The 27,092-nt window shown below is 50.1% G+C and overlaps 9 protein-coding genes across 9 annotated transcripts; 4 read left to right on the plus strand and 5 right to left on the minus strand.

The window, feature by feature from the left end:
- Positions 1-93: 93 nt before the first annotated feature.
- On the plus strand, positions 94-1,334 carry BDR25DRAFT_163585 (S-adenosyl-L-methionine-dependent methyltransferase; the record flags this gene model as incomplete). The annotated part of the gene is made up of 6 exons (XM_033684068.1): positions 94-169; positions 228-250; positions 339-481; positions 559-636; positions 695-1,252; positions 1,310-1,334. Coding segments are annotated over 6 exons (903 nt in total), but the record flags the coding sequence as incomplete, so codon positions are not given.
- Positions 1,335-3,444: 2,110 nt separating this feature from the next.
- BDR25DRAFT_359256 (uncharacterized protein) lies at positions 3,445-4,558 on the minus strand (the record flags this gene model as incomplete). The annotated part of the gene is made up of 5 exons (XM_033696062.1): positions 3,445-3,706; positions 3,805-4,050; positions 4,080-4,273; positions 4,303-4,343; positions 4,381-4,558. The coding sequence occupies 5 exons, from the start codon at positions 4,556-4,558 to the stop codon at positions 3,445-3,447; spliced, it is 921 nt and encodes a 306-aa protein (XP_033543590.1).
- Positions 4,559-5,070: 512 nt separating this feature from the next.
- On the minus strand, positions 5,071-8,743 carry BDR25DRAFT_395630 (uncharacterized protein; the record flags this gene model as incomplete). The annotated part of the gene is made up of 26 exons (XM_033698386.1): positions 8,618-8,743; positions 8,526-8,586; positions 8,359-8,490; positions 8,226-8,306; positions 8,034-8,133; positions 7,664-7,874; positions 7,479-7,628; positions 7,397-7,446; positions 7,290-7,358; positions 7,205-7,244; positions 7,140-7,174; positions 6,932-7,103; positions 6,798-6,864; positions 6,734-6,761; positions 6,645-6,689; positions 6,478-6,611; positions 6,409-6,448; positions 6,318-6,364; positions 6,170-6,245; positions 5,890-6,105; positions 5,736-5,827; positions 5,625-5,675; positions 5,498-5,554; positions 5,352-5,403; positions 5,273-5,316; positions 5,071-5,209 (listed from the first exon to the last, which is right to left on the minus strand). The coding sequence occupies exons 1-26, from the start codon at positions 8,688-8,690 to the stop codon at positions 5,071-5,073; spliced, it is 2,262 nt and encodes a 753-aa protein (XP_033543591.1). The 5' UTR covers positions 8,691-8,743.
- A 1,121-nt stretch (positions 8,744-9,864) lies between these two features.
- On the minus strand, positions 9,865-11,761 carry BDR25DRAFT_236590 (uncharacterized protein; the record flags this gene model as incomplete). Its single annotated transcript, XM_033685550.1, has 5 exons — positions 9,865-10,140; positions 10,195-10,695; positions 10,748-11,428; positions 11,485-11,554; positions 11,604-11,761. 5 exons carry the CDS (start codon positions 11,759-11,761, stop codon positions 9,865-9,867), a joined length of 1,686 nt encoding a protein of 561 aa, XP_033543592.1.
- Positions 11,762-13,019: 1,258 nt separating this feature from the next.
- On the minus strand, positions 13,020-13,861 carry BDR25DRAFT_236601 (NAD(P)-binding protein; the record flags this gene model as incomplete). Its single annotated transcript, XM_033685551.1, has 2 exons — positions 13,020-13,685; positions 13,742-13,861. The coding sequence occupies 2 exons, from the start codon at positions 13,859-13,861 to the stop codon at positions 13,020-13,022; spliced, it is 786 nt and encodes a 261-aa protein (XP_033543593.1).
- A 777-nt stretch (positions 13,862-14,638) lies between these two features.
- Positions 14,639-15,470, plus strand: BDR25DRAFT_317430 (nucleolar essential protein 1; the record flags this gene model as incomplete). The annotated part of the gene is made up of 2 exons (XM_033691674.1): positions 14,639-14,938; positions 14,994-15,470. The coding sequence occupies 2 exons, from the start codon at positions 14,639-14,641 to the stop codon at positions 15,468-15,470; spliced, it is 777 nt and encodes a 258-aa protein (XP_033543594.1).
- Positions 15,471-16,791: 1,321 nt separating this feature from the next.
- Positions 16,792-19,059, plus strand: BDR25DRAFT_293153 (uncharacterized protein). The gene is made up of 3 exons (XM_033688700.1): positions 16,792-17,102; positions 17,125-18,056; positions 18,222-19,059. The coding sequence occupies exons 1-3, from the start codon at positions 16,936-16,938 to the stop codon at positions 18,905-18,907; spliced, it is 1,785 nt and encodes a 594-aa protein (XP_033543595.1). The 5' UTR covers positions 16,792-16,935; the 3' UTR covers positions 18,908-19,059.
- Positions 19,060-19,348: 289 nt separating this feature from the next.
- BDR25DRAFT_345349 (PLP-dependent transferase) lies at positions 19,349-23,777 on the minus strand. Its single transcript, XM_033694044.1, has 6 exons — positions 23,193-23,777; positions 21,501-23,146; positions 21,121-21,203; positions 20,768-21,052; positions 20,654-20,698; positions 19,349-20,595 (listed from the first exon to the last, which is right to left on the minus strand). Exons 1-6 carry the CDS (start codon positions 23,621-23,623, stop codon positions 19,456-19,458), a joined length of 3,630 nt encoding a protein of 1,209 aa, XP_033543596.1. The 5' UTR covers positions 23,624-23,777; the 3' UTR covers positions 19,349-19,455.
- Positions 23,778-24,086: 309 nt separating this feature from the next.
- Positions 24,087-27,006, plus strand: BDR25DRAFT_268194 (RINT-1 family protein-like protein; the record flags this gene model as incomplete). The annotated part of the gene is made up of 7 exons (XM_033687091.1): positions 24,087-24,212; positions 24,265-24,512; positions 24,569-25,407; positions 25,464-25,598; positions 25,648-25,916; positions 25,972-26,213; positions 26,270-27,006. 7 exons carry the CDS (start codon positions 24,087-24,089, stop codon positions 26,901-26,903), a joined length of 2,493 nt encoding a protein of 830 aa, XP_033543597.1. The 3' UTR covers positions 26,904-27,006.
- Positions 27,007-27,092: the final 86 nt, after the last annotated feature.

A 27,092-nucleotide genomic window follows, 5' to 3' on the forward strand; every position in this document is an offset into this window, starting at 1 on the left:
TCCGACCCCTCGGACGGACAGGAAAGCTGTGGCACGTTGGTCTCCCTCGCTATCCCGCACCGTAATTGACCTCGCTCACCGCGCTTCAGGAGCACCAAGTCCGTTAACCAGAGCATCTTCGACTTTGTCCGCGAGAATGGCAGGACCTACCACCGCTACCAGGCTGGATGTACGTCTTGTGCTGACTGAACACCTCTAACTGATACCACGTGCTAAATGATGGCTAGCATACATGTTCCCCAACGATTCGGTACCTCTCCCCAATGCCTTGCCACCCCGACCCTGTCTCGACAGCTACTCCTGCGCTTTGCCCTGCGACTGACTGCCCACCACTGTAGTACGAGACTGAAAGGCTAGACCTGCAATACGAGATCTTAAAGGTTCTGTTCAAAGGCCGCAATTTCTATGCGCCGTTGAAGAACCCAAAGAGGATACTGGATATCGGCACTGGAACGGGCAAGTGGGCTATAGAAATGGGTGCGTGGGCGGTCTGAACGTGTTGATAGAACCATACTAACCAGATATAGGCCATTATTTTCCACAGGCTGAAGTAAGTAGCTGTAAGAGTTTACCCCCCACAGCTTTAACGCGCGCTCAGGTCACGGGAACGGATTTATCTCCTATTCAACCGGAATGGTAAGGAGAGCAAGTATGATTGCATTGAAGCGACGAAAGCCAGCTGATGAACGCTCAGGGTTCCGAACAACGTCAAGTTTGTTATCGACGACGCAAACGAGGAGGATTGGATGTTGGATCCTCTCGACTACATCCACACCCGCATTTTGGCCGGCTCTTTCGAGGATTTCCGGGAGATCATCGCCAAGTCGTTCCGCAATCTAAAGCCAGGAGGGTGGATGGAATCGCAAGAGTATATGCCCACAGTTTACTGCGATGATGGGACCATGAGTCCCGACTATGCCTTTGCAGAATGGACGCAGACCCTCGATAAAGCCGCCATGACACTCGGGCGACCGCTCCGTACCGCAAATAAGCTAAAGCGCTGGTATGAGCAAGCTGGCTTCGTGGATGTCCATGAGGAAGTCTACAAGCTTCCCATCAACTCGTGGCCAAAGGATCCCCAATGGAAGATGCTGGGTCGCTTCAACGAGACCAATCTTCTAGATGGCCTGCAGGCATTCAGTCTTCAGCCATTCCAGAAAGGATTGGGTTGGACAAAGGACGAGATCGAAGTCTATCTAGTCCATGTTAGAAAGGCCCTCTCAGATCGCAATGTGCATGCGTACCATAAGATGTAAGTACTCCCTCCTACTCAATTTCATCAAAGGAATGCACTGGCTAATGGGTTAAGATATGTTGTTTGGGGAAGAAAGCCTGGAGAGGGTGACCTGGGTGTTCCGAGTCCGCCATCATCCGATCCACCGCCTGCAGAGTCATAACATGAATTTGTGAATTGTTCGTCCGCTGCAAACAGTTAACGAGTCTCCTTGAAAATTTGGGCATTTCAGCGGTGTACAAAAGGCGGCGATTTCGGCGTTGGTCCTTGTTGATTCATACGGCACTTCGACACCTCTCTAGCATCGGCGGAGCTAGGCGTATGTTCCTCACAGATATCCGTATATGCGACTGGGGCAGGTCTTTTTCGCTGCACACATTGCATCGGGCAGACCTTATGGACTTTCGTTGAAACAGCACTTATATCGAGATGGGGGAGAGCGCATCGTACATTTCAGAAGAAGGGAGCAACGAGTTGGAAAATGCAAGCGTGGACTTGGATTCAATCTCGTCTTTATTATTAGCACTATTTTACGTTAACACCACTCTCGTCTCATTATCTCAAATGCATCTTATTACCTAGCGTGGAATAGGGTAGGGGTATTTCGGGGCAGAAATCTGTGTAGTTCCTGATGACGTTCTCACTAATTCCATCAGGAGGTCTAATTCAACCTACCCTGGTAATATTCCACGGTAGGTGCAAATATGCTGGAATTGCTTTTCAAACCCGAGTCTTATGGCGCAGCAATGCCACCTACCTTAACGCCATTTCCGAGACAGCGGACGGTGGGTTTCTTTGCCTTTTCAGGCCGTCTTTTCAATCTGCCGGTAGCGAGTCCCACGATCAGATCTCGACATGCACGCTCCGCAGGGTTTTACGACTTCGTGGGACAGAAATGTGTGTTTCCATCAGATAGCGGAATTCTATTCCATCACCGCATGAAGAAATTTCTGATTGTAAAGATCCAGATTGCAGCACGTGATGGCGAAGTTGGTGTTGCAGAACTCCTCGGAGGTGTAGTCGGCGCTCATTGGTTGAAATTTAAAGGAGAGATAAGGCGATGAAAATCATTCCACACTTGCGACGGGAGCTAAGGTCAAAGTCAAATGACAACGAAGCCAAGGTGCCAGGCACAGGATGCAGTGGCAAGGCAAAAATTTCCGCGAAGCTTCTCTTGAAAGTGGTGTAGCGAGGATGCAGATGCACTGCCAGGCCCCTGATTCGGTCATTCATTCATTCCTGGCTTGGGATCTGCAGGGTGGAGATAACGATTCCTCGAAGCACTGGGCTGACGTTAAACAGCAAAAGATGAAATGCCATGATCAAGGAAAAGGATGTCAAACCAATTAAGAAGCACGCCGTGAAGGAAGAGATTCGCCCAGTTTATGTGGTCTTCTGCAATCGCGAGAGCTTCTTGCTGTCAAGGCCTAGACAAACTACGACTGGCCTTCTGCACTGGAATGGACCCTACCAGGACCGCAGGTAAGACGATCAACAGCCTCTAGGCCCATTCGTCCAATAATCGCGTTTTCGTTTCTCCCTCCCTTTGATATGGGCTTCAAAAATGCCCCCAGAGTATTCTAAAGGTTCAGATTCAACGCTTGTCTGAGGATGCCAAGTCATATCGCCTCTCACCTTTCAGCTTCCAAGCATGCTGCGTTCTGCACCCCAACCTCAGCCGCTGTCAATCTCAGAGGCCAGGGGATATATTTTGGGTATGGTCGATGCTGACTCCTGCTTGCTAGCGTGCCGACTGCTCGTCTTAAGTGGCTCCCTGCTCTGGACCCTAGCCATGGAGGGATTCCGGTTATGAGGGACTTGCCATCCGCTGTATTCTGGACGATAGGCATGGCTATTTCAATGAAGATATCGAAAATACGCCCTTGACGACTTCGAGGCAGGGGGCATTCCTCAGTCACCTTTTACTTTTCTTCTTTATTACAAGCGCAGCAGAAGCTTTCACCAATTAAGATGTCTCAAGCTTCACTGCTCTGGTAGACACCCCAGGTCAACCCAATTAATAAAAAGGCCCAATCCATTCCATTCCTCAACCCCGTTACCAATGTCTACAGTCGCGTATTCTTCTTATCTTGGTGCGGCTTCATGGTTGCTTTCTAATCGTGGTATGGTAAGCCCAACTACTAAAATCCTATGACATCGTCTTGCACGCCGCTTATTTCTAACTGCCTCACCCTAACATCGGATCCATGCTAATCTAGATAAACCGCGTTCCCGCCCCTTCTTGCAGATTTTATCGCAGGGGATCTCCACATGATGCCTTTCCAGGTTGTGAACTCGAATATTATTGCGCTGATGGCTACGCAAGCGAGTCTTAGTGGTTCATGAGATAGCGGATCTGAATAAATTGTGGATAGGCTGATTGTGAGGCTGATTACTGGACCATATTGTGACCGCTTCGGATCCAAAATCACTTTTGCTGGATGTCTGCTTGCTGGTGCGGTACCAACCTTCCTTGCAGGAGCTTTGCATAACGTCTCAGGGGAGTGGTAGCCTTGAGCTTAAACTTAATAATTATATTCATTTATTTTATGTAGGCTTGTATGCTCTACGCTTCGTCATCAGAATCCTTGGTGGAAGCTTCGTCCCTTGTCAAGTATAGACGACTGGTTCCTTCGACAAAAGTGTCCTCGGGACCGCCAATGCCTTGACTAGAGGGCTTGGTAATCTCGGTGGAGGTATCATCTACTTCCTGATGCCGGCTATCTACAACTCGCTTCGCCACGGTGGCCTTAGCAAGCATAAGGCCTGGCGTGTTTCCTTCATTGTACCTGGTATCCTTTACCACTTTCGTTGCACTTTGCTTGCTCCTCCCCTGCCCTGGCACTCCCACTGGGTAAATGAAACGAACGTTTTGCCGCTGCTGAAGAGAACCTTCGTCGACACTCCGCCAATGGTGTAGTCGACACCACTGGCCATATCGGCGACGCGCCCACTTCCCCAGAAAAGGCCACCTAATCCGATGGTGAAAAAGACCACGGATGGAAAGACAACGAAGCCCGTACCCCAGACCGAACCATACTCGACACGGCTCCCGGCGCAGTTATCACAAAGCCCTCATTCAGCAAAATCACGCGCGCCATGATCTCCCCTAAAGCGATCGTCACTGCCGCATGCTCCTTATGCACGTTCGGCGCCGAACCCGTCATCAGCTCCATCCTCAGGAACTACTATTCCAAGAACTTCCCCAAGCTCGGGTTCTAACAGACAGGAAACTGGGCTGCTATGTTTGGTCTGTTGAATGATATCACCCGTCCCCTCGGAGGCTTTCATAAGCAACGTTTTCTGCCAGCGCACCCATTCCATGGGCCAAAAAAGCTGTCCTCCTCACCTACGACTTCATAACCGGCATCTCCCTCGTCGTTATCGGGGTCCTAGATTCCAAATCCCAAGTCACCATGTTCAGGCTCGTCACCGGAATGGGGTTCTTCCTCGAAGGTGGCAACGGTGCCGACTTTGGGCTTGTACCAAATGTGTACCTGTATGCTAATGGAGTTGTGTCTGGGTTCACCAGCGCGAATGGGAACTTTGGAGGTATTATTATCGCGATTATTTTTAGGTATAATGGGAAGGATTATAGGAAGTTGTTTTAGATTATTGCGGTTAGTTGGATTAGGCCGACCCCTAAAGGGCAGGTTGGGGGGAGGTAGACAGGTGGTTGTTGGGGGAATGTAGAGTTTAGTTTGGTGGTAGGAATGTAGAGTATGATATCACATATCAAGGAACATGATCAGGGTGGCGATATTTAATTAAATCTCTTGCTAGAATTAAATAGCAATAGAATGTAAATTTCTGTGCTAAGTGGCCATTTGTCAAGTTCAATGATAGGTGATAAAATGCAGTCCTGTACGTCCTTGAAGGGTTCCTGTGAAGGCCATTTGGTTGCCAAAATGGTATCTCCCAAACCAGCCATTGTTTTCCTGATATTTGCGGGAAAATGTAAGCGTTATGGAGAGACTACAGTAGGGCCCGGAACTTAGTGGTTGTTACGAGGGAGAAATTTAATGACGGCTAATACACAAACTCACTGCATTGAAACAATGTAATATCCGCCCGCTCAGCTCCTATTCCCGTTAATGAAAAGAAGGAATATAAAAACTTTTAGTTCAGCCCCTATTCGTATCCTGCCGAATACCGCACACAAAACTAGTCTGAAGATGGTGTCGTGGCCAACGCGTCCGTAACGATCATAAGACTTTAAAAGTGAAGTACAGTCATAAGACCACCTTACACTGCATGGATGACCCAACCGTAGCCCGGTAGATTGTAGTATTGATCTGCAGGGAGAAACTCACTAGGAAACTTCAAACCATTCAGATACCAGTCAAGATTGAGGATCAGTCGTAGGGGTCATAGGTACGAACGAGACGACCAATATCCAATCAGTATATTGACCATTACCATCAGGCCAGAAGAATGTTTACTGACGCATGAAAGACGTGGTGGTTTGTACCGAATCTACTACAGTAGCTCGTTCAATTACTCAACTAGTTTTCCGTACCCGACGGTGTTCTTAACGAACATGAGTAAGCAGGTTCCACGCATTTTGTATTCTTGACTGAAAGACTGGGTAGGCTTCGATGGTAACGGAATTGCTCATTAATAGGATAGTCTTTCTGAAAGACTATGTTACAGACGATGCTGATGATCATTCGTAGGCCATTATTGCCCAGGTTATCGAAATAGGTAGATCCTTTAGTATCGAAATGATAGCAGGAACCACACTTGAGGTAGCAACTAGTTCCTCTAGTTATGCCTTGCAATCGCTTCAGGGGTGTCTCAAAGCTTAAGCTACGTTGGCGGAGCAGCCTCTTGGCAGCATAGCATGTATCCTCTGTTTTGAAGTTAGAGTTCTAGGTTGTAAGAAGGAATTAGCGACGTTAGAGATAATTAGAGAGTCTGCTAGAGCCAAGATACTATTCTTCGCGAGTTCCGTACCATGGCCATAACAAACAGAGCTAGTAGTAGAGGAAGGAAGGGAGGAGGCCGAGAGCTGTAAGGGCCGTTGGGGGGTGGGCTAGATGCTAACTGGACCGAAAGTACAGACGCCCAACCTTCCCTCTACTCATTTTCAAGCCTTTCATTCTCCAGACCCTCCATCGCACGCTGCTGCTATACGGAAGCATTAAAGATAGCCTCTTTTAAACATCCCAGACGCTTACTGGGAATCCTTGGTGTTCACCAATCTTCCCTAAACTATAGGGAATGAGCATGTCATCGCCAACATATTCATACGAACTCTCTTAGAGCCATGCCCTTCCATTTTATTTTCCGGAAGAGAATCGTTGATTAGTTCGAGGAAGCTTCTTCTCGATCTTGGTAAATATCTTGGTTTTGCAGGGTTGAGTGTGGGGTGTCTCTATCAAAACAAATGTAACTACTTACCAAGCACAAAATCTAATCCAGCTACCCCTCTTAGCGGGATATTTTCCCCTTCCTACTTGCGTTCTCTTCCCGACGCGCTCTTTTCATCATCCTCACATACCCTATAATGATGGCACTGTTCATCCTAACTTCTTAATGACATTATCAGCATCTTCTTCACTTCCACTGACGCCAGAATTGAAGTAGCATAATCGTATTAGTCGCTTGTATTTCAAGAATCGTCACAACTTAATTGCTGGTGGAACATCTAGACTTCTGCAACATCACAAGAAGTATTTTTTCCTTAGAAGCCACAGGTTCCTCCTATCCTGCCTCCCAAGCTCCCAATTCCACATGTCTCAAACACCGCCCCCAAGTTTTCTGTGGCACCATACCCCTTCTTCGCCGTCAAAAGTAGACATGCAAAGTCTATCTGATTCAAGCCGGCGGCCTTACTATCCCAAAATACCTCTCCCTTCTTCCACGCCTCAACAAACCTAATGATTCTATTCTACTAGGTTACGATAAAATTAAGGCCGAAATTTTCTATGTCCTGGACTTAGTGTTCCTGATCGAACATAGTCCGACCAAGGAGCATTACATATTTGACCTTGGCATGCGAAAGGGCCTAGAGAATCTCCCACCAATTCTCTTGAAGTATGCTTTCCCGGACTCCCACTGCGGGCCCAGCAGCCCAGCAGCCAGCAGGTATTCTGAAGAAACATGGCTTTAGACCAACAACCTAAGAAGATGAAAGCAGTTATATTCTCGCTCCAGCACTTCGACCATTGCGGTGACGGGACAAAGGCCGGATTTACGAATGCCGAACTCTGGGTGGGACCAACCACGTCCACGTACGCACGACCTGGGTATCCAGTGGACCCAGAAAGTCCATGCTTGACGGAGACCCTACCCACAGATGACAGTAGAAGGATCGTAGAGGCATTCGCATCTAATGCTCTCTTAGAATAGGCTGGAGATAAGAGGGCTGGAAAAGTCGCGCAAGCGAAAGCTCAAGGATCGTATGAAGCTGTGGAGCTTCGCGACTCAGGGGGCAAGGGATGGTTTGGTTTGGGAGGGTTGGATCAGCGTGACCAACAGGAAGGACTACGATTCGTAGAATACGATACGTTACGATCACGTGCATCGTAGAGTCGTAGTGAGTCTCTGAGTCGTATCGAATCGTACTTAAGCCTGAAAAGTATATCGTATTACGACTTGTATAGGCTTTTTTTGGTGGTGAGGTTTGAGGTGAGGCCTGAGGTGAGGTCGTCGGCGTTGTACAGAGCACGCAAGGGCTATAGGCAGTGCAACTAGCAGAGTTTTCTGTATCGCCTCTTAGTATAATTGTATGAAAAAAACAGTGATAAATCACCTACTTTCGCATTGTCTATCTCATAACCTGTTTAATGTATACAGACCCACTTGGTTGGTGGCTCCAGATTGGTTGTTCACAGTACCCTACTGTTTTCAAGATAGCCCTTGATTTCCTCTCCATACCAGCTAAGAGGAATCTCCTTAGTGGAGCAACAATTCAAGCGCTACAGCTGCAAAGAATTAGCTTTATCGTAGGCTAGTTGCTAGTAAGCTTAGTGAGTTAGTTGATCACATAAAATCCGCCCCATCTAATCGTACTACGAACTGATTCTTGGCAATCGTATTGTAAGTACAGTGAATTGGTTCGTACCGACTACGACTCGTAGTCCCCTCTGCTCCTCTAGTAATCGTATAATCGTACTAACAAACCGAGTCGTAGGGCGGTTGAAAACTCCCAGTCGAATCGTATTACTTCCGATTGGTTACGCTGGGTTGGATGAGGTTTCGATGTCTTCGGGGATGGATCCGCGTATCTCGTCGATGCACCTAGACACTTACTGGGGCATCAGATGATGTTGATTCGTGTCAACACTTCATCTCCCGCTGACGATTTCGTTTTGTTAGCAGGTGACTGTTACCATCATCCAGTGCTACTCAAAGATCCAAAGAGAACCGCCCGCCCACTGTTTTCGAAGTCTGCAATGCATGCTGAGCCGGGAGAAGCCATTAATACAGTGTTTCGTGCCAGGTCGTTCATGGAAAAGGAAAATGTTTGGGTTATTGGGGCTTCACGATTTCAGTGTCTGAGAGCCGATTGCTCCCGGGAAGAAAGAGATAGAAGATTTAGTAATTCTGAATGACTGGAACGCAAGAAAGAGGAAGAGACCACTCCACACTTCTCTGTAACAAGAAGGCAATCGACTTATTCGGAGCATTTGCCGTATTGCGCCTTGAATATGCACTCACACCATCCAGCTCAGACGCTTCGGTGCTTCACTTTACGCTTTACGAACAACGACAAGCTAAGAATATATACTTGTTTGAAGACACTCATATTTTCGAATCTAGACTAGGTCATTCTTTCGCCCGGCATAAGCCCTTTCAATTCAGGAAAATTTTCCGTCTTAAAACGTCCATTCCTTTCCCAAAGAAGGTTTCAAGAACGTCACATAGCACACCCTAGAGTCCCGGATAATATTCACTGCAATCGACACCTTTCGCCATCTACATACCGAAAACCGCAATTTCAAGAAACTCAAGCCGCAACTTCACCCAGCATCCTGGGACTCAGTCTTGGCTCCCGAAACATACGAAGCTTGACCAAGTTCGCGGCCCACTTCCGCAACAAGGATGCGAATATATGGCGGGGCTGGAATGAGCGTGCACTCCGTGACGGACGGAGGATCGGACCTACCAGATGAAGCGCCGAGTTATCCGTAAGATTTCCTGCGGCGACAGTTGTTGTTTGAGTGGCGAGAGTGCATGAGAGAAAGTGGCGTGATTCTTCTCTGCCATGGATGGCAATCAAACAAGTCTGATTCGAATGTCTCCAAGGCCCAGTACCTTTCCTTATCTCTGTCACTCGATTTTAAGTCATGGAACTTATGTGACGTTTGACGTGTGCTTCAAGTTTTTTTGGTGATCTGATACTTCTACATTTCTAAGCTAGGTGAAAGATTTTGGCAACCATCGTGATGAGTGTCGATATCCTGGCCGCACGCGGCTCTAGGAATGGATTTGGAGTAATAGTGATAGTACGCTCCGAAACTCAGAAAAAAACACCAGGAAAAGTCCCGCCTTGTGAACGGCGGAGTGTTGAAATATGTACTGAGTGACAAGTAAATTCAATACCTTCCACAACTGAATAACCTCCTCTACCTCCAAAATCTAGACATCTCCACCTATGCTTGACATGATTTGGTGGAATAAATCTAAAAGTTCTCCTTGCCCCAAACAAAGTTAAACCCTGGCTCTGAGTACATGTTACACTTAACGTGAAGCGTTGAACCTAGTGCTTTGGGACCGCAGAAGAAAACTCCTGCTTCGGCCGGCGCGTGGATCTTACGGATAGACTTGAAGATCATATCCCAATTAGGTCGACCGAAATTGGTAGGGGCTCGAAGACCAGTGATGGCATCTTGCTCTGCGTTCGCGTCGTTAATCATGATGTTCGTTGCATCGTCGGCCTTGATCTTGGCAGTGAGATACTGTATACGTGATTAGTATGAATAATATGAGGAATATAAGATCTAGTGACTTACGGTATGAATCTCAATATGGTCGTCGAGATCTTGTGCCTCAATGGCCAAGAGCAGCGATCTGAACCATTCGAAGGATCCAAAATCTCTGCAAATCCAGAAGAAATAGACCTTTCGGAGACGCGTCCTTCCCTGCGGGTAGTTCATTCTGTACCAGATACTCTTCAGGATCGAAGCGAAAGGAGTTACACCAATACCCGCACCGACCAGCACGGCAATCTCGAACTTGAAGACATCCTCAGAGGCGGAACCAAACGGACCATCAATATAGACTCGGGGAAGGATTTTGCGTAGCTCCGAGTTGTCAGAAACGGCCTTTTCTCCTCCTTTGCTACCTCCAGCTCCTTTCCGGTCGAAGTCACAGCCGAGCGCTTTCCCGAAAGCCTTAGTAAAGTCTCCGACCATTCGAATGTGGACTGAAATGTAGTCCTCTTCGGGCGCACTCGTTAGAGTGAAAGGATGGTACTGCCAGATTGAAACCTCGGGGCAGCAAATAAAGATGTACTAAGGCGGTTAGTAAACTTAAAATATCTACGAGAGAAGAGAGGATGCATACTTGGCCGGCCTGTGTCTTCGTGTGCTCTTTCTTGATCTGAACCTCCATGACATTGCTTGGGTGTTGAATGACTTTCGAGATGAAAGTCTTGTGGCGGCCTCGAAGTTCACGAGCAACTCGCTCTGCCAGATAGGCAAATCCACCATACATCCAATACTCCCAGAAAACACCAATTCCGGCACAGAATGGCGCAAAATCGGGCTTAATCATGCAGAACGCTCCGTGAATCGACCAGAATATGAAAAATATGACGAAAAGGTGATGCGTGTACCAGAATCGCTCGAAGTTAGACCGTCGATACTGTTCGATCGCAGTCCCCACCATGGCGCACAAAGCAACCAACATAATGTATCCAGTCCATCCAGGGCCAGTGAGCAGATTAGCCGCGATGAATCCCTTAAATCCCAAGTTGTTAACAGCAGAGAATTTGGCCAGATTGTTCCAGTGAGCAATGGTGTGTACCCAGGAGAAGAAGAAGATCGACCAACCAACAAGCTTATGGAAGGTGATGTTCTTGTCGAAAGGAATGATACCGTTCAACGGGGTTCGGCGGACCATGGAAATTATGTTCCTACAGACAGGAAATAGAACGAGCGCGATGTCTACGTGAAGTACCAACGCGGCAGAACGGGCGATAGGAAAGGTGAGTCCAAATATTGATCGCGAACCGACGGATCTTTCCTACATTTGTGTTAGTATATATTTAGCTTTCTGGTCGCATTCAATCGCAAGCTTACCGTAAGCCCGTAATTCATCATACCGAAAATGAAGACCATCAAATGGAGTATCACGAAAACAAAAACGAATCTGTACCAGTCAGGGGCCAGTTGGGCAAGTAGTTAGAAGGTAACCATACAATCTTCGGTAGCCTTCATTTACCATCCATCGGTCGATTTTTTCCTTTAGATACAACTGTCTCGGTGCCTCGTCCGACATCTCCCCCGACATGAGCATACGGGTGAGAGGCGGCCATCTCGACCTCTCTCGACCCGTGAGACTTGTAAAGGCCGACATGCGGTTTAGTATTAGGTGTCGCCGTTCTTCAGAGCCTGCTGAAAGTGGCCAAGGGTATAGAGCAAAGAGGCGCAAAGAATGACCAGAATATCTGCGCGGTGGTCAGTCTGATGGATGCATATGTGGCGCCATGATGGTGTGTAGACTTACTAACAGGTGCCCGCACTGAAGAAGAGAAGACACGGGAGAGGATTGCTTCGAGACCGGTTAAAGAGCGACCGGCATGAGAACGGAGGCTCTTGGAGGGGAAACAAAAGACTATAAGCACATGCACGCGGAAAAGGGTCAGAGGGGGTGAGGGAGGGATATCATTGCGCCGCCATGTGGGTACTTGACAAGGACGCGTGGAGAAGGAAGCAAAGCTTAACGGGGAGAGTTCACGCTGAGAAAGCTGCGACAGGAGGAGATAGGCCGGCTACGAATGTGTATCGCACGGGTGACTTCAGAAGTCCTGGTTTCGCCCACCGAGTCCGAAGGACGAATTGGGGGTCAAGCATTGCCGAGAGTGGTATAGGCATGCGTAATAGCGGAGCCCTGAAACCCGACAAGCGGTGCCCCATTGCTTTTGCCCCAGGCAAAGAGAGATGACTTCTGCGAGGCGCTGTTTGAGGAGTGTCTCGAAACCCTGTCCCAAACTTAAGCGAGTTTGAGGCGCGCGCTTCCAGCCTGGCCACTCATCTCGCCACCGCTCTGCGACACCCTCTCACAATTCAGATACAAGCTTCACATTCGCGCCTCTCGACAATTGTAGCACCGATGCCGACGCTGGAGGGCTCCACTGAACGCTCAATGGCAGCCTGTCAACTACCCACAACCATGTGAGTAAAACTAACGAAAAGTGAGAGCTTTGTGGAGATGAGCCATTGGGTTTGCTCCTCCAAGACCCCCCAAGACCCCCCAAGACCCCCCCCAAGACCCCCAAGGACCTCCAAGCTGCCGTTCACAAAAGGCTGCAACGGCTTTAAGCGCTGGCAACTGAGGTATTAGTGCGGGCTCGGCTGACAGGACAACTTGCTCCATAACCTGAAGATGGCTATTCGGCATATTCGTCACAGTTACTTCCACCTCATCCGTTTCTCGCGTGTTTCTCATGTCACTAATTCAATATTTCTCTCGGCAATGCCGCTTCCAGCTCAAATCTTGAGTTGTATCAAACATTTGCAGTCTTGGAACCAAATCTCCAACACAGAACATGCCAGGAAACCGATCTGATCAAACAACCGAGGAAACACCGCCAGCCATCGTGAAAAGTTCCCTTTTACATCATCATAAACCCTCCGCTGGCGGATATGGTTTGTCCCGAGATCCATCTCGACTGTTCCTCGGCCAGCCAGCCAACCACCTGTGCGATATCATCGACTGTGCCTGCCCGGTGTCCAACAGGAGTCCAGCGTTTCTGCATCTCTACAATGTCTTTGGGGATGTTATCCAACATCTCCGACTCTGTAGGTCCTGGCCCTACGGCGTTAACTGTATGACCAACATCTCCCAACTCTGCCGCTAAGCCTCTCGTGAGTCCTTCGAGTGCCGCTTTCGAGGCAGAGTATAGTGCCAGCCTTGCAAAGCCAAATCGGGCTCCAACAGACGAAACGTTGATGATTCTTCCTGGGACTCGGAGATGCGGCAGAACCGCTTTCGTCATGAGCAATGCTCCTCGTACATTGATGTCGAAAATTGCAGCATAGTCTTCTGCTGTCGTTTGGAGGAGCGATCGGTCGAACTCTAATCCCGCATTATTGACCAAGATGTCAATAGAGTCTCCGAAAGCGGCCAGTGTCGCTTCTACGATCCTTTCCCCAGCATCGACTTGACTGAGATCTGCCCTTACTACTGTTGCCTGGCTTCCACTCCCAAGGGATGCAATCTTAGCAACGAGAGCATTAGCCAGTGTCTCACTCTTTGACGAAGTGTAGACGATCGTTACCTATCATTGTACCAGGTCAGTTGTTTTTTGAATCTGATCGAAGTCCGTTGACTCACTTTGGCGCCTCTCCGCGCCAACTCGAACGCCAAGCCAGCTCCTATACCGCGAGAGGAACCCGTGACAATTGCCACTTTGTTTTGTAGTGGAAGATGGCTTGTAGTGGTGTGTATTTCCATGTCTATTATGGCGACATTGATAGGCAAGAACGGAGGAGGTTGAATGTGGATGAGCACAAGATGGGCTACAGAAAATCCAGGCCCAGAGACGAAGCTCACCATTTATACCAGGAGGACAAACATAGTGATCAACCAGAGAATTGCACAACGGGGTTGGTCTATCATAGTGATCGAATAAATGCCTTTACTCTCTTACTGTCGAGTCCGATACTCCTCGGAAGAATCCAGATACTTCGGGTGATCGACAATTGTGCCAAGTTGTTGGCTCTAGGCTACATTTGCTAGTCATCATGATTTGTCGGAATGCTTAGTAACGATGTCCTCAATTCTCCTTCCCAGGACTGATTGCGGCGAAGTCAAGAGGGACTCCTCTCTACGGAGTGATGATCACGTGAGGCAGCCCCGAGTTTAGGATTTTCGGCCACCGAAAGTTACCGAGAAACCCTTTTTAAATCCGCACACAAAGAGACAAACAATCCACCTTTCCATCACCTTACGCTTCAAGCTTCGATACTACTGACCACCACTATTCTAGGTATTCATCTGTTGTAAGACGTCTGTACCTACTTCTGAATCACCACACCGCCAAGACAATGGGCGCAGTCTTAAAGACGGACGTTGAGAGCTCGAGGAAGCCCCCACGAGACTCTCCTGAGAGAGGGAAGAAGCGGATAAGTCAGTTCAACACTGTCTATTAAACTCCTGCACAATCTGTAATTTCATTTACGACTACATCCTTCCCATTCAATTCCTGCCCTCTCATATCTTACCAGCACGATGCAGCAGACTGATCTCCCCACTCGAACTGCAGGGACGCAATCACTTCCACCGCCCGATCTCCCTAAACTCGTTGCCGAACAGCATGTCCCAATACCGACCAGCGACAAAGATTCGCAGCGACTTATCGTTGTCCTCTGCAACGCGACTCTAGAAACGTACAAAGCAACGCATAGTTCAGGTAGAGGTCCTGGGGGAAGGGAGGAGAAGTTCAACTTATTGAACAGTGACGATCATATCGGCGTCATGAGGAAGATGGGCCGAGATATCAGCGAAGCACGCCCGGATATAACCCACCAGGTGCGTCTGACCTGGGATGCATCTTAAGACTAACTAATTGACCCCATTAATCTAGTGTCTACTCACCCTACTCGATTCGCCCATCAACAAGGCCGGAAAGCTTCAGATTTACATCCAGACTGCGAAGAATGTGCTCATTGAAGTTAGCCCCACCGTTCGTATTCCTCGTACGTTCAAGCGATTTGCCGGTCTCATGGTTCAATTGCTCCATCGGCATCAGATCCGGTCCACAACCTCGCAAGAAAAGCTCATACAGGTCATCAAGAATCCGGTGACCGATCATCTTCCCCCGAATTGCCGCAAAGTCACCCTCAGCTTCGATGCCGAGGTCGTGCGAGTGCGGGACTACATTCAAGGGCTCAACACAAACGAAAGCATTGCCGTCTTCATCGGAGCCATGGCAAAAGGAAACGACGACTTTGCTGATCACCTAAAGGACGACTCCATCAGTATCAGCAACTTCAACCTCAGCGCCAGCGTCGCGTGCAGCAAGTTCTGCCACGCCGCTGAGGACGTATGGGGGGTCATCTGATCAAATCCCTCATGTCTGGCCTATCCTCAGCGACCACGCTTCTTGGCCCATTCTAGATGTTATTGTCCAACCAGACTCCCGCCTGGGCCGTCGAACGAGGATTGGAATACGGGAGTCCTTGCCGCAGGACGCACATTGAGGCTCGAGATCACAACATCAAGAGACCTTGTGTTACACTGCTTCTTTTTGAGCGATTTGTCGAGAGTCTTCATTTTTTTACAACAAAAAAATAACAAGGCTTCAACGTCCTCAACCCAACAATTCTTCTGTGGAACAATCAACTTGCTCCACATCTCCTGTATCTTCTTTGTTCAACTAGAGCGGCTGCACATAGCCTCATTGCGTGGGCGAAAATATGCTAATACCACTGGCAAAGGTAATGCAGCCACATGGCTCATCTCAGATCCAGCTTATCTGGCTCAAGACACAAAATTAGTAATGTACATTGTCGGACCATATCTCGGGCACTTCTTCAAGGATACATGCCAGTTCGATACGTTGGACGAATCGGCTCTCATGTGAGGCAAGGGGGCACGACATCGACAGGAGGTTTTAATCGCGGCCCCTACGTATGGCATGCGCTGGAAGTTTCACAACTTCACGACCCGAACAAAGGTACCGATGCTAGATTCAGCTGCATGCTCAAGAGCAGACCTTTCGATCTCGTTGCTGGTATTAAGAAGCGGTCAAGGGGTAAATAATCAACCTGCCAACACCACCTACTTCTACCGTCTCTGTGGTCCGCGCCCCTTGTACTGCACCATCAATTGCCAGCTCGTTATGTGTACATGTACCTAAGCGATAATGCCTTCGCTTCGTTGAGAGCCGAGTCCCTCGAAGCTCAGCCTCCTTTTTTTTTCTTTCCAAAATGCGGCTTTTCCCCTCTCTCTGCGAACGGCAGAACTTGCATATTGCTCACGCATGTTTACTGACATCTTCCTCATCAAAAGGGCAAATTTTGTAAGTGGCTTGCTGCGTGCTCGATTCAAAATGGGCGAGGATTTTTCTGTCTGGATCTTCGTGCAGTGAGGCGAGAGCCGCACAGGGCACGTCGCGGATGCGGGCCGATGGGATGATCCAATCGATTGTCTTAGTTTCACACTTCACTTTAGTTGCATACAGTGGACATGTGGCAGCACGAGGGCGGACTTTGACAACGGAGTCCTTGGTAGCCAACGGGATCAGCAGGGCGGTCTCAAGGCGGTAGTATGGGCTGCCCTGCTCTTTTTTGGTTTCTCACATGGTAGGCGAGCTTGCCGAAGGTGGACAACATATAAATTGTAGAGGTGGTACATTGGGGGAATACTAAACTTCAACATTGCAGTACTTGTGTTCTCTCTGTAGTTGTTTGCGTCTTCGCGTGCACGCAGACACAGCGCCTTTCAAGTCCTCCTTCTCGAATTCAATTCAAACTTCGTCCTCTCGTTTACTCGGTTCACCGCCTTGTTGTCCAAGTCTAGGAACCATGCCAGTCTCTCACATTGGTCTCACTGTCTCTCATCTTCCTACTTCTTGTTCGTTCTTTCTCTCTGCTCTCCAGCCTCTTGGGTATCGCTTCATCGGTCAGCAAGGTAATCAAATTGGCCTTGGGATTAACGATGCGGATTTCTTTCTGTGCCAAGAGACACCAGGGTAAGTTGAGCCGAAGTCGGAGAATCACATATATATTAACAACTAGTAGTGTAAAAGCCGGTGCTGCGCACATTGCCTTCACGGCCCCTGATCGAACCGCCGTTCGAGATTTCTACACTGCTGCTCTCAATGCTGGAGCTCGTCCCAATGGTGCTCCAGCAATCCGAAATGAGGATACCGGCCACTTCAATGCTGCCGTCTTGGATTTGGATGGCAACAGTGTTGAAGTCGTGTTTAGAAGCGAGCCCGATGTCAGAGATGACGGGACTGTAGTCGAACATAGCAGGGTCTTGACCTGGCAGAAGAGTGTCACACAGAGCATCCGCGATGATAGAAGTGTCGTCAGCGCTCGGACTACTCATTCTACATCGAAGCAGGCCCTGCTTCCTGCTACTACAGCAGCACTCTCAAAAGCCCCGACCGTAGTCTCGAAGACTGCGAGTATGGCTCGAAGTGTATCAGCTCCCGTATCCATACCCCAGGTCACGGGACCAGCTTCGACCTCAACCTCATCTGGCGACAATGCTGCGAAAAAGATCATCGGCACTCTACTCGGAGCTGCAGCTGGCGCAGCGGTCGCCTACGCAATGTGCAAATCTGAAGAAGACAGTGCGCGACAAGAAAACGAATTTAACGCGTTCCAGGCCGCCAAGGCCCAGCAGGACGCTATGATGGCTCAAGTCCAGGCCGCTCCACAACACAAGCTATCCATGCAAGACCCGCAGCCGATCTACGAGACACCGCCAAAGTCTGTACACCGCAATATCAGTGACACTGACTCTCATTATAGCGCCCCGACACATAGCATGTATGCTCAGAGGGCGATTGAGGCAGCACCGAGGAGTTATCATAGCCCCACGTATACATCGGTGGCGCCGACGAGGGTGGCACAGATGGAGAGGGAGATGCAGGCAATTGAGTATGTGCCTGCTGCGAGTGTTGCGCCTTCACAGAGTCGGTTCACTGCTCAGAGATCCGTGACGAGTCCCGAGATAACCATGGTCTCGAGGGCGAAGAGCAGAGTGCCTAGTACACTCATATCCTCGTTCACGCCTGATCAGTTGCCTCGACGGAGAAGTGACGGAAGTATCCATTCACACCAGTCCAGCAAATCTAAAGCCCAGTCCTCTCATACGCATGCCTCAAAGCACAGTTCAACATCCAAACACACTAGTAAATCCCGCAGTCGCGCACCGTCTCCTCCCCCTTCCACAACTAAATCCGGATCGATTGTCGGCAGCATTCTCGGCCGAGACACTTATTCCAGCGCAAGCAAGAAAGATCAAGACAACCTTGAAATCTCAGATCTCAACGACACCGATACCGTTGCCCCAAGTGACAGCATCTCGCAAATCGGATCCCCACGCCGAAGTCATCGCAGCCACAAGAGCAGCACTAGTAAATCCGGAGCCTCCAGTGTCAGCAAACATAGTTCGTCATCCAAACATAGCAAGTCCTCCAAGCACTCGTCACATTCGCACCACTCCAGTTCCAAAAAATCCCATCACTCGCAATATGAGTCCTCACCTGAATGGCACGATGTTGACGAGTACATCGTTCGCCCGAGCGTGGCTTCCGAGCCTAGTGATGCAAGTACAATTAGGCCGCCGAAGTCTAGAAGTGGGAGCCGGAAAGACTCAGCGGTGGGGGGAGGATATGAGGGGTTGTTTAGTGGGAATGGTGGGTGGGGGTCTGGGACAGTAGCGAGCTTACCAATTAGAGGGATCACGCCGAGTATGATTGAGGAGAGTAGGGATGGGAAGAGGGGAAAGAGGAGTGTGGTTAGTTATACTATGGGGCAGTAGGCGCTCGACTAGCATTTTGGGAGTCTAGGGATTGACTATTGACGATTGCATGATCATATCTGCGTTTTCGGCTCCGGCGCACTTTCGAGTCCATTTGGTTTTTTCACTCCCGACTTGGGTCATGGATGCCCCTTCGCTCTGGTCTGCATCTGCACTTTTTGGAACTTGCTTTTTGGACCTGGTGGACTTGCATATGCATCGCATCGTTGTCTTTTGGTATTTGGTATTTGGTATCGTCTTACTTCTCCATTCAATGAGCAACAATTTGGACCTAGTCCCATCCTGGTTTAGCTGTTTCCTCCTCCTCCAACTTAATAACTTAATCTGGTTCGGTTCGGCCAGTTCCCTGAGGTGAGTTCGTGATCACAACTAACGCTCGCAGCATTCAGTGGACTCGATCTATCTTCTCACGTCTTATATTCGAAGCTGCTTGAGCTGACACGCTAACAACAGAGCACTACAAATGAACCGGTATTTTTCCTTTTACGTCAAATCTGACCCTACCATTTCTAACATGCGCATATTTCAACGCGACTGTGAGCTCTAACTCAATACCCCAACTCCTTCGCCGACTCCTCAATACCTTTCACTAATCCATCTAGCGTCCCTCTTCTCGTATTCCCATTCACAACAACCCTGAAAAACTTCCCCTTCTCCCCAGGTGCGAAATCAATCATGAATCCCCGACTAACCAATCTATTCGCAATCGCCGCAGTAATTTCTGAATTCTTCTCCGGACTTTCATCCAAGTTCCCCCGTGTTGCGTAGTGGAAGCATACTTGCAAACAAGGCAACGGCTCCGGGCTCACCACCACGAAATCTGGACGATTTTTAAGTAGGGAAAGGAGGTACCCTGCAGAGTCAAACCCGCGCTGAATCAAGGCCGAAAAATGATCTAATCCGTAATAATTCAGCGCGAGAAAGAGCTTCAGGCTATCCGCGCGCCTGCCACACTGCGGCGTCAACTCCGCAAGATCATAAATCTCCGCCGCTGAATCTGATGCGTTATGAAACAGGTATCCTGCGGGCAAAGTCATAGCCTTCCAGAACTGACGTAAGTCACGGCCGAGCAGAAACGAACATGTCATTGGCACGCCGAGCATTTTATGCGGTGTTATGGCGATGCTGTCGGCAAGGTCTGCGCCTTTGAGGCGTAAGGAGGAAGAAGAGAGCGCAGTGTTGAAGATTACGGAACCGCCCCAAGAGCCGTCAATGTGTAGCCACAGGTTGTGGGATTTGCAGATGGCGGAGATTGGAGGGAGAGGGTCAAAGGAACCGAGAACGGTGGTGCCAGCAGTGGCGTTGACGAAGAAGGGGACATCGCCCCTGCCTTTGGATTCTCGGACTAGTCGGTCGAGTTCGGACGGTAGCATTGTGCCAGCGCTGTCGACAGGTACGGGTATCACGGCCGAAGATCCGAGGCCGAACATCTGCGCTGCTTTTTCCATAGAGTAGTGACCGTGGGCGGAGGTGAAGAGCGTGAAGCGTCGACCTCCCATGCCATCCTTTTTCGTCTCTGGGTACAGCGTGTTGCGAGCTATGACGATAGCGGTCGAGTTTGAGGCGCTGCCGCCAGGTTGCGATATACCGCCCGCGTGTTCAGATGTATAGCCAAAAAGGCGCGCGAGGAAGCGGGTCGTGTGTTTCTCGATCAGTGTTAGGACAGGGGAGACTTGGTAGACGTGTGCCTAAGGAATGAAGGATTAGGAGAAGACCACGTGATTAGTTAGGGGAGGGGTTAAGTACATTTGTGTTCAGCACAGCAAGGAGAAGTTCAGAAATTAGGCCGACCTATATCCATATCCATTAGTCTCTCTCAATCAAACAACAGCATTGTCGCAGTGACAGTTGTATACATACCGCATTCGTACTCGCATACAGTTTGTCCAGAAACCCTTGATCCCAAGTATTCACAGAATACTGCAAAACTTTCCTCACCAATTTAACTAAACCCTCTTTCCCACCGCTCTGCTCGGGAATCTCCAGATTGAGGAGAGTTTCAAGCTTCTTTGGCGGATGGTGCTCGACAAGTGTGGTTCTGGGTCGGCCACCTGAGATGGAAAGGCCATGGCCTTCATGCTTGGAAGTCGCATCCTCAGCAGAGCGTATGAAGGGAATGATGAGTTCTTGAACGGCGTCGAGTAGCTGTGGTAGAGCAGTGAGCGGAATGCGTTCCGAAGATTTAAAAAAGCAAAACTTCGGAGTTCACTAACTTCTTTGACTTCATCCGCTCTATTAAGAGGAGCTTCTCCTCCATTATTCGCGTATAATGTGCCGTTCGTGGCCATAATGCTAACTTTAAAATATTCGAGAGTCAGACGCTTGAACTGAGGAGTCAAAATGTGCGATCAAAAGCAATGTGAGATCGGAATGCATGTTGCCGTCGTCACTAGTCACTTTAGTCACCCATGGGTAGGATGTCAGCGTCAATTCTTCCGAGGTCTAAAGAATCGAAAATTTTTGCCGGCAGAAATTCTTCACCGCATCATCTACCGGCTTCAGAAGGTATCAACCAACTCAACGACTCAAATTACTCATTAGACGGGGACAAGTGCCTTTCCTTTCCCTTTCCTTTTGCTGTTTTCGCTACTACCGGTACTCTTCGCCTTTTTTGCTTGGTCCCTAGCTTGCACTACTTTTGCTGCAGCGTGCTTCTGGCGCGCAAGCTCGATTGCTGTAAGGTGTTTACCAATTTTGGGGAAGTTTGGCAAGTCGCCGTTGCTCTCAGGAAAGGACTGAAACCCCTCGTTTCCGGCGGTATATCGGGACTGCTTGACCCAATCTGCTCTCCTTCTTTTATATAAATCCATGCGCCAGTTCCGCCAGACTGCCCTTCCCACGAAAGATTCCCGTAACGCAGCCTCATTCTCCGCGAGTTCCTCTGCGATTCTCTCCCGGATAAAAGCTAGGCCATGCGTGCCTTGCCAAACCGCGTCGATGACATGAGAGCCAGCCGGATCCAGAGCAAGTTCGCCAATATGACCGTAGAATTGCTGAATCACTTTTCGCCGGAATATGACGGATGCGTTGGGCGAAGTTAACGCCGCTTGCAGTGTGCGTGATGCTGTAGGATCTCGTGCGATCTTGAGAGACAAGTGCGTTCCCAGTCTCGCCAACGAGTCGAATATTAGATTGCCCAAAGGTCCTCCCACCGACATCATAGCCTGGGCGAGGAGAGAACCATGGACCTTGTCTGGAGGTGATTGATTTTGCCTCTGGTCTGACTTACCACCATCATCTGAAGGCGCTTCGACGAGCTTGAGAACTCGAGTGACTTCAAATCCATTGGAGCCTCTGTAGGCTGATTCAAGTTGGGCCTTGATGGGGGTTGTGTCCACCTGTCGGACTGCGCACCGCTCGATCAAAGTCTTGAGGATAGCAGTTCTGTTCCGTTCCACTAGGCCAGGTATTTGTTCGACGATTTGACGCACGGCCTCTTCTAGATCGTCCTTACCTAATCTCTCCACAATCTTTCCCGCCACATAACCGGCGATTTCATTCCGTGCCAAACTGCCCATCCGATCTCTGAAGAACTCTCCGTAAATTGCTTTGAACATTTTCCCTGGCGCATGCTGAACAATGGTTTCAAGAAGTCGCGAACCAATTGCATCATACACTAGACCATTGATGAAAGCTGCACTCTCTGTGCCCTCGGCAATTGGGTCGTCTGGCAGGAGTCTATGAATGATGGAGTTTTCGTCCTTGGCCCTCGACTTGCCAAACTTAGATAGCTCAAGCTGAAGTAGTAGTTGAAGAGTAGGGTTACCGGTAGGGTGGGTAGCCAGCAACCGCAGGTAGGTGGAATCTAGATTCGAGACGCTTTCGTTGATTATTCTTTCCAGGGCATCCAGAAATGACTGAGGGACAGATCGTTCCTCGAGAGACCATTCCTGTGCCCTATCCGCGCCAGCGACACCGATCTTTTCTTTTCTCTTGCTTTGTAGAACAGACCTGTTGTTCTGCTTAGGGAGAGGGACGCCAGCAAGAACTACCACGAGCACTCGTAGAACATGAGAAGCAAAGCGGTCTGTCATTAGAAATCCAAGGAACCCTTCTAGCTCGGCCAGAGTGTACAGGAAGAGGTTCTCCATGGAGATAATTACACCATTGGGATCGGATCCTGGTGGGGATTGTGCGAGTTCGGGGTTCGCAAGTTCTTGGGTGACGATTGGTGCGGCTTGGATGAAGAGTGCTTCACAGCAATGGGAGGCAAACCGGTGCTGGACGAGATAGAGAAATCTGCTGAGATTTAGCGACGCACAAGAAAACCAGCTGGAAAACTCACTGCCCACTGAATTTCTGGAACAGTAATTTTAGTTGCTCTGGCGTGGAAAGCAGGATGAGTCGCTCCATCAGTCTAGAGCACGACTGGCTGCTTGCAATCTTCAATTCATTGCCGTCGGCCTCCCGGTAGACGCTCTCTAAAAACAGCGAGCGTTCCTCCGGCTCCCCAAACTGATTCAGCTCCAGCATCTCGTCGGCGCGCTTGAAGTATTCCTGCTGGTCGTCGTCCAGCATGCCATAGAACGGCATGTCGCCAGGGCGCGTGACGCCATCGATAGCTTCATCCTGGTACGAGACTCCCTCGATGGGCAGCTCCTCGACGCTGTCGGCAGCCTTTTTATGTCGTTTGGAGGTGGACTCGTGGTCGCCGTGGTCGCGCTTCCGCTTCTTCTGCTCCTCGCGGCGGCCGCGCTTCCTGTTCTCCTTGGGCATGGTAGAGGAGATGGCAGCAAAGTGCGAAAAACCGGCGGAAAAGTTCAATCTCGGCAATCGGAGAGGCGTGGGGGACAAGAGATCAGGACCCAGGCACTTGCAGGGGCGGGCGTTCCCAGCTCAATAAATACAAAGCACGCCAGACAGGTAGGCGCCAACGAGAAGCAGTGCGAGGGCCCTTAGAACACGACAGCGCGCATTAGATATCTTTCGATAGCGGCTTCTGCGTTGTCCCAGGGCACGCTCTCCAAAACTACCTAGAGGCGGGTGACAGCCAGCCCGCTATCCGCTCGGCAAAACGGCGCTACAGACCCACCAAGGGAACGAACATTCACGATCGACGGCCGCGATCGCGAGCTGGGTGCAGGCGCCACGACCTACCCAAGCCATTCACCAGCAACCTCGTGCTACACACACAGCTGGCCATCGTGCTCCTTGCCGACCCACGGCCCCTATCGCCGCCATGGACGATGCTCAGGCCCGCGCAGCCGACTACCTCGATGACAAGCTGCAGACCGTCGGCGACCTTGACTCGCTCGACGCGTTGCTGGCGAACATCCACAGCCAGCATGGCCTGCTCAAACAGCAGGTGAGACAGCAAATTCCTCTTTCCGCAGCACACGCGGTTGACTGCTGCAAAGCTCCACGACGCCCACAGGGACCTCCACGCGGCCAAACAAGCTGCCCACGACCATGAGGGCTCGCTGCAGCAGCGCGCCCGCAGCTTCAGGGCAGACCAGGCCGATATCGACCGCCGTCTGAGGGTCATTACCGCCTCCGAGACCAGCGACGAGGCTGTCCCGCGCTTCGAAGCCGTCCTCGACACCCTGCAACGCCTGGACGTGGCCAGTGCCTACGTGGAATTGCTGAGGGAGGTCGATGTGCTGAGGTGTGTAGTCCCTCTCTCCCACCTGTTTGAAGGCAAAGTGGGCTAATGTCGCCCAGCAAGGACGCACAAACACAGCTACAGTCGTCCAGCAACGCCGCTCTAGACCCCTACAAGCAGCTGCGGTCCCTTCACACCCGCCTCATCCCCCTGCAAGACAACGCCGAGGGTGCTACTCCTCAATTGCTCCACCACATCGACAAGATCACCCGGGCCCTCCGCACGCAGGCCCTAGATACGTTTACGTCGGACCTCGAGAAGGTGCTGAAGAAGATAGGATGGCCCACCCCAGATGCCTCCATCCCAGACCACCTCCATGAGGAATGGCAGTCAGCAGTGGCGAAGCTGTTGGAACTGCAAATGCCTGAACTTGAGGGCGTGGAATATTCCATGGGTCCAGGAAATGATATCAACCTCCCAGCAGTTCTTTTCCCATTCGAAGTGCTAGTCCAGCCGCTGGAAATGCGATTCCGATACCACTTTGAAGGCGATAAGCCAACAAATCGAATCGACAGGCCTGAATATTTTCTCACCCATATCACCACCCTGTTGAACGACTACAGCCCATTCGTGGTCGACTACGTGCAGCCCGTCCTCCTGAAACATTTTCGTGGAACTGACGTTGCCCTCAAGTCCGTTTATATCGATGCAACGTCCGCCTTCATCACCGCCTTACTTCCGATGCTGAGGACTAAGATTGGCGCACTGCTCCCGAAGGTGGCTGGCCAACCCCAGCTCCTGAGCCACCTGATGCACGAGGTCATGAATTTTGACACTACTATCAGAGAGGAATGGAGGTATGATGGCGGATATGGCTTGGAGGGGTGGAGAGGACTAGCATGGGAGTTCCTTGTCCAAGCCGACTGGTTTGGGCGGTGGCTGCAGGTCGAGAAAGACTGTATGGAACCTCAACTGCCGAACCTATATTTTATGCAGTTATTGACTTGCGATCAGTTGCACTGGCTCGCTATCAAAGTATTGTCGATGCTCCCGACTTTGGTGATCTTGACTATGAGAGTGTCGATCCGAAAGCTACTAAGCCAACCAAGGGAGCCATTCGCGTGAATGACTTACTGGAAACAATCACAGGTTAGAGACTCCCTACAATCTAACAGCCTATATCTGATCGTTTCTGCAGACCGATACCGACCCCTGATCTCCTTTTCGCAGAAACTTCGGTTTCTGATTGAGATTCAAATCGCCATTTTTGACAAACTCCATGAACGCCTCCAGAGCAATCTAGAAGCTTACTTGACCATGACGACGTCGTTTGGTCGCGCTGTTGGTGGCGTAACAAAAGAAGAACAGGATAAGCTGCAAGGCCTTGAAGGCCTTGAGCGTCTCTGTAAGACGTATGGTAGCGCAGACTATCTGGAGAAGGCGATGCGAGACTGGAGTGACGATGTGGTTAGTAGACTGCCTGTTGGGAGATCGGCGATCCGAATGCTAACTAGTACCGTAGTTCTTCCTCGACATTTGGGAGGAGCTCCAAGGCCGCGCCAGCAAGGCTAGCAATATTGGCTCCATGACAGTTGCCGATGTTGCTGAACGCACTTCGAGTGCTGTAGTCTCAGGCACTGATGGTGGCGCTCTATTTGACGAAACGGCTGGGTGGTACTCACGCCTCCGCATCCGCAGCGAAAAGATCATCATTGACTTGCTAAACAACAATGTGCGGGAGGCGCTGAGGCCTTACCGAAATATGTAAAGATCCCGAAAACGAAGCCACAGCGTTGTGCAAGTACTTACTTTTCCCGCAGTAATCCCTGGTCCACCCTCTCTGGCTCCTCGGCCTCAGCCAACGCCAACGTATCGACTACTGCGGAGCTTGACCCACTGCTCACGCTTCTAAACAATACATTGAGCTTTTTGTCCCGCGCTCTGGCCCTGGCGCCTCTCCGCCGCATTGCGAGAGCGGGTTTGGCCACAATTTCGACCGTTCTCTGGGACAATGTGCTCGGCCGCCACCGCTTCTCTACTGCGGGTGCGGCCCAATTGACGGCTGACCTTGCAGCTATTTGTCGCGTGGTGGACGAGAACGTGGGTACAGGTGCTGCAGAGGCCGGCCTAAGAAAATGTCTAGAGGGTGCTCAGCTAGTTGGACTGCCAGTCAAGGGCGGCAAATCGGAAATCAAGGCCCCTGTTCAAACCAACGAAGAGGAAGCCGGAGAGGATTGGGGTGCTTGGGGCGGAGAAGGCGAAGAAGGTCTTGGGGAGGGAAAGAGGGTAGAGGCGAAGGCTGCTGGTGAAGAATTAGGCCTTTGGGAAGTCGAGAAGAGACTATTCGCTGATAACAAGAGTGCGAGAGAGGTTCTTGACGAGTTGGGCATGGAAATGTTGACAGAGACGGAGGCAAGAGCCGTTCTAGGACGAAGAGTAGAACTCGCGGGTTAATGCTGGGCGGATCAGTCCTTTGCCACATACGAAAATTCAAACGCATCTGTAGAAAAGACTATGTTCGTTACGGAAAATATTCAAATGAGTATCGAAGGGATGCATTAAAAGAATTAGATCTATCTAATCATCATACAATAGCATATCGTCTTTTAGCATGCTCCAATCGCTACGTGCAGCGTTGTGTCG

The sequence above is a fragment of the Lindgomyces ingoldianus genome (genome assembly GCF_010093535.1).
Source record: "Lindgomyces ingoldianus strain ATCC 200398 unplaced genomic scaffold BDR25scaffold_32, whole genome shotgun sequence".
NCBI classification, from domain to species: Eukaryota; Fungi; Ascomycota; class Dothideomycetes; order Pleosporales; family Lindgomycetaceae; genus Lindgomyces; species Lindgomyces ingoldianus.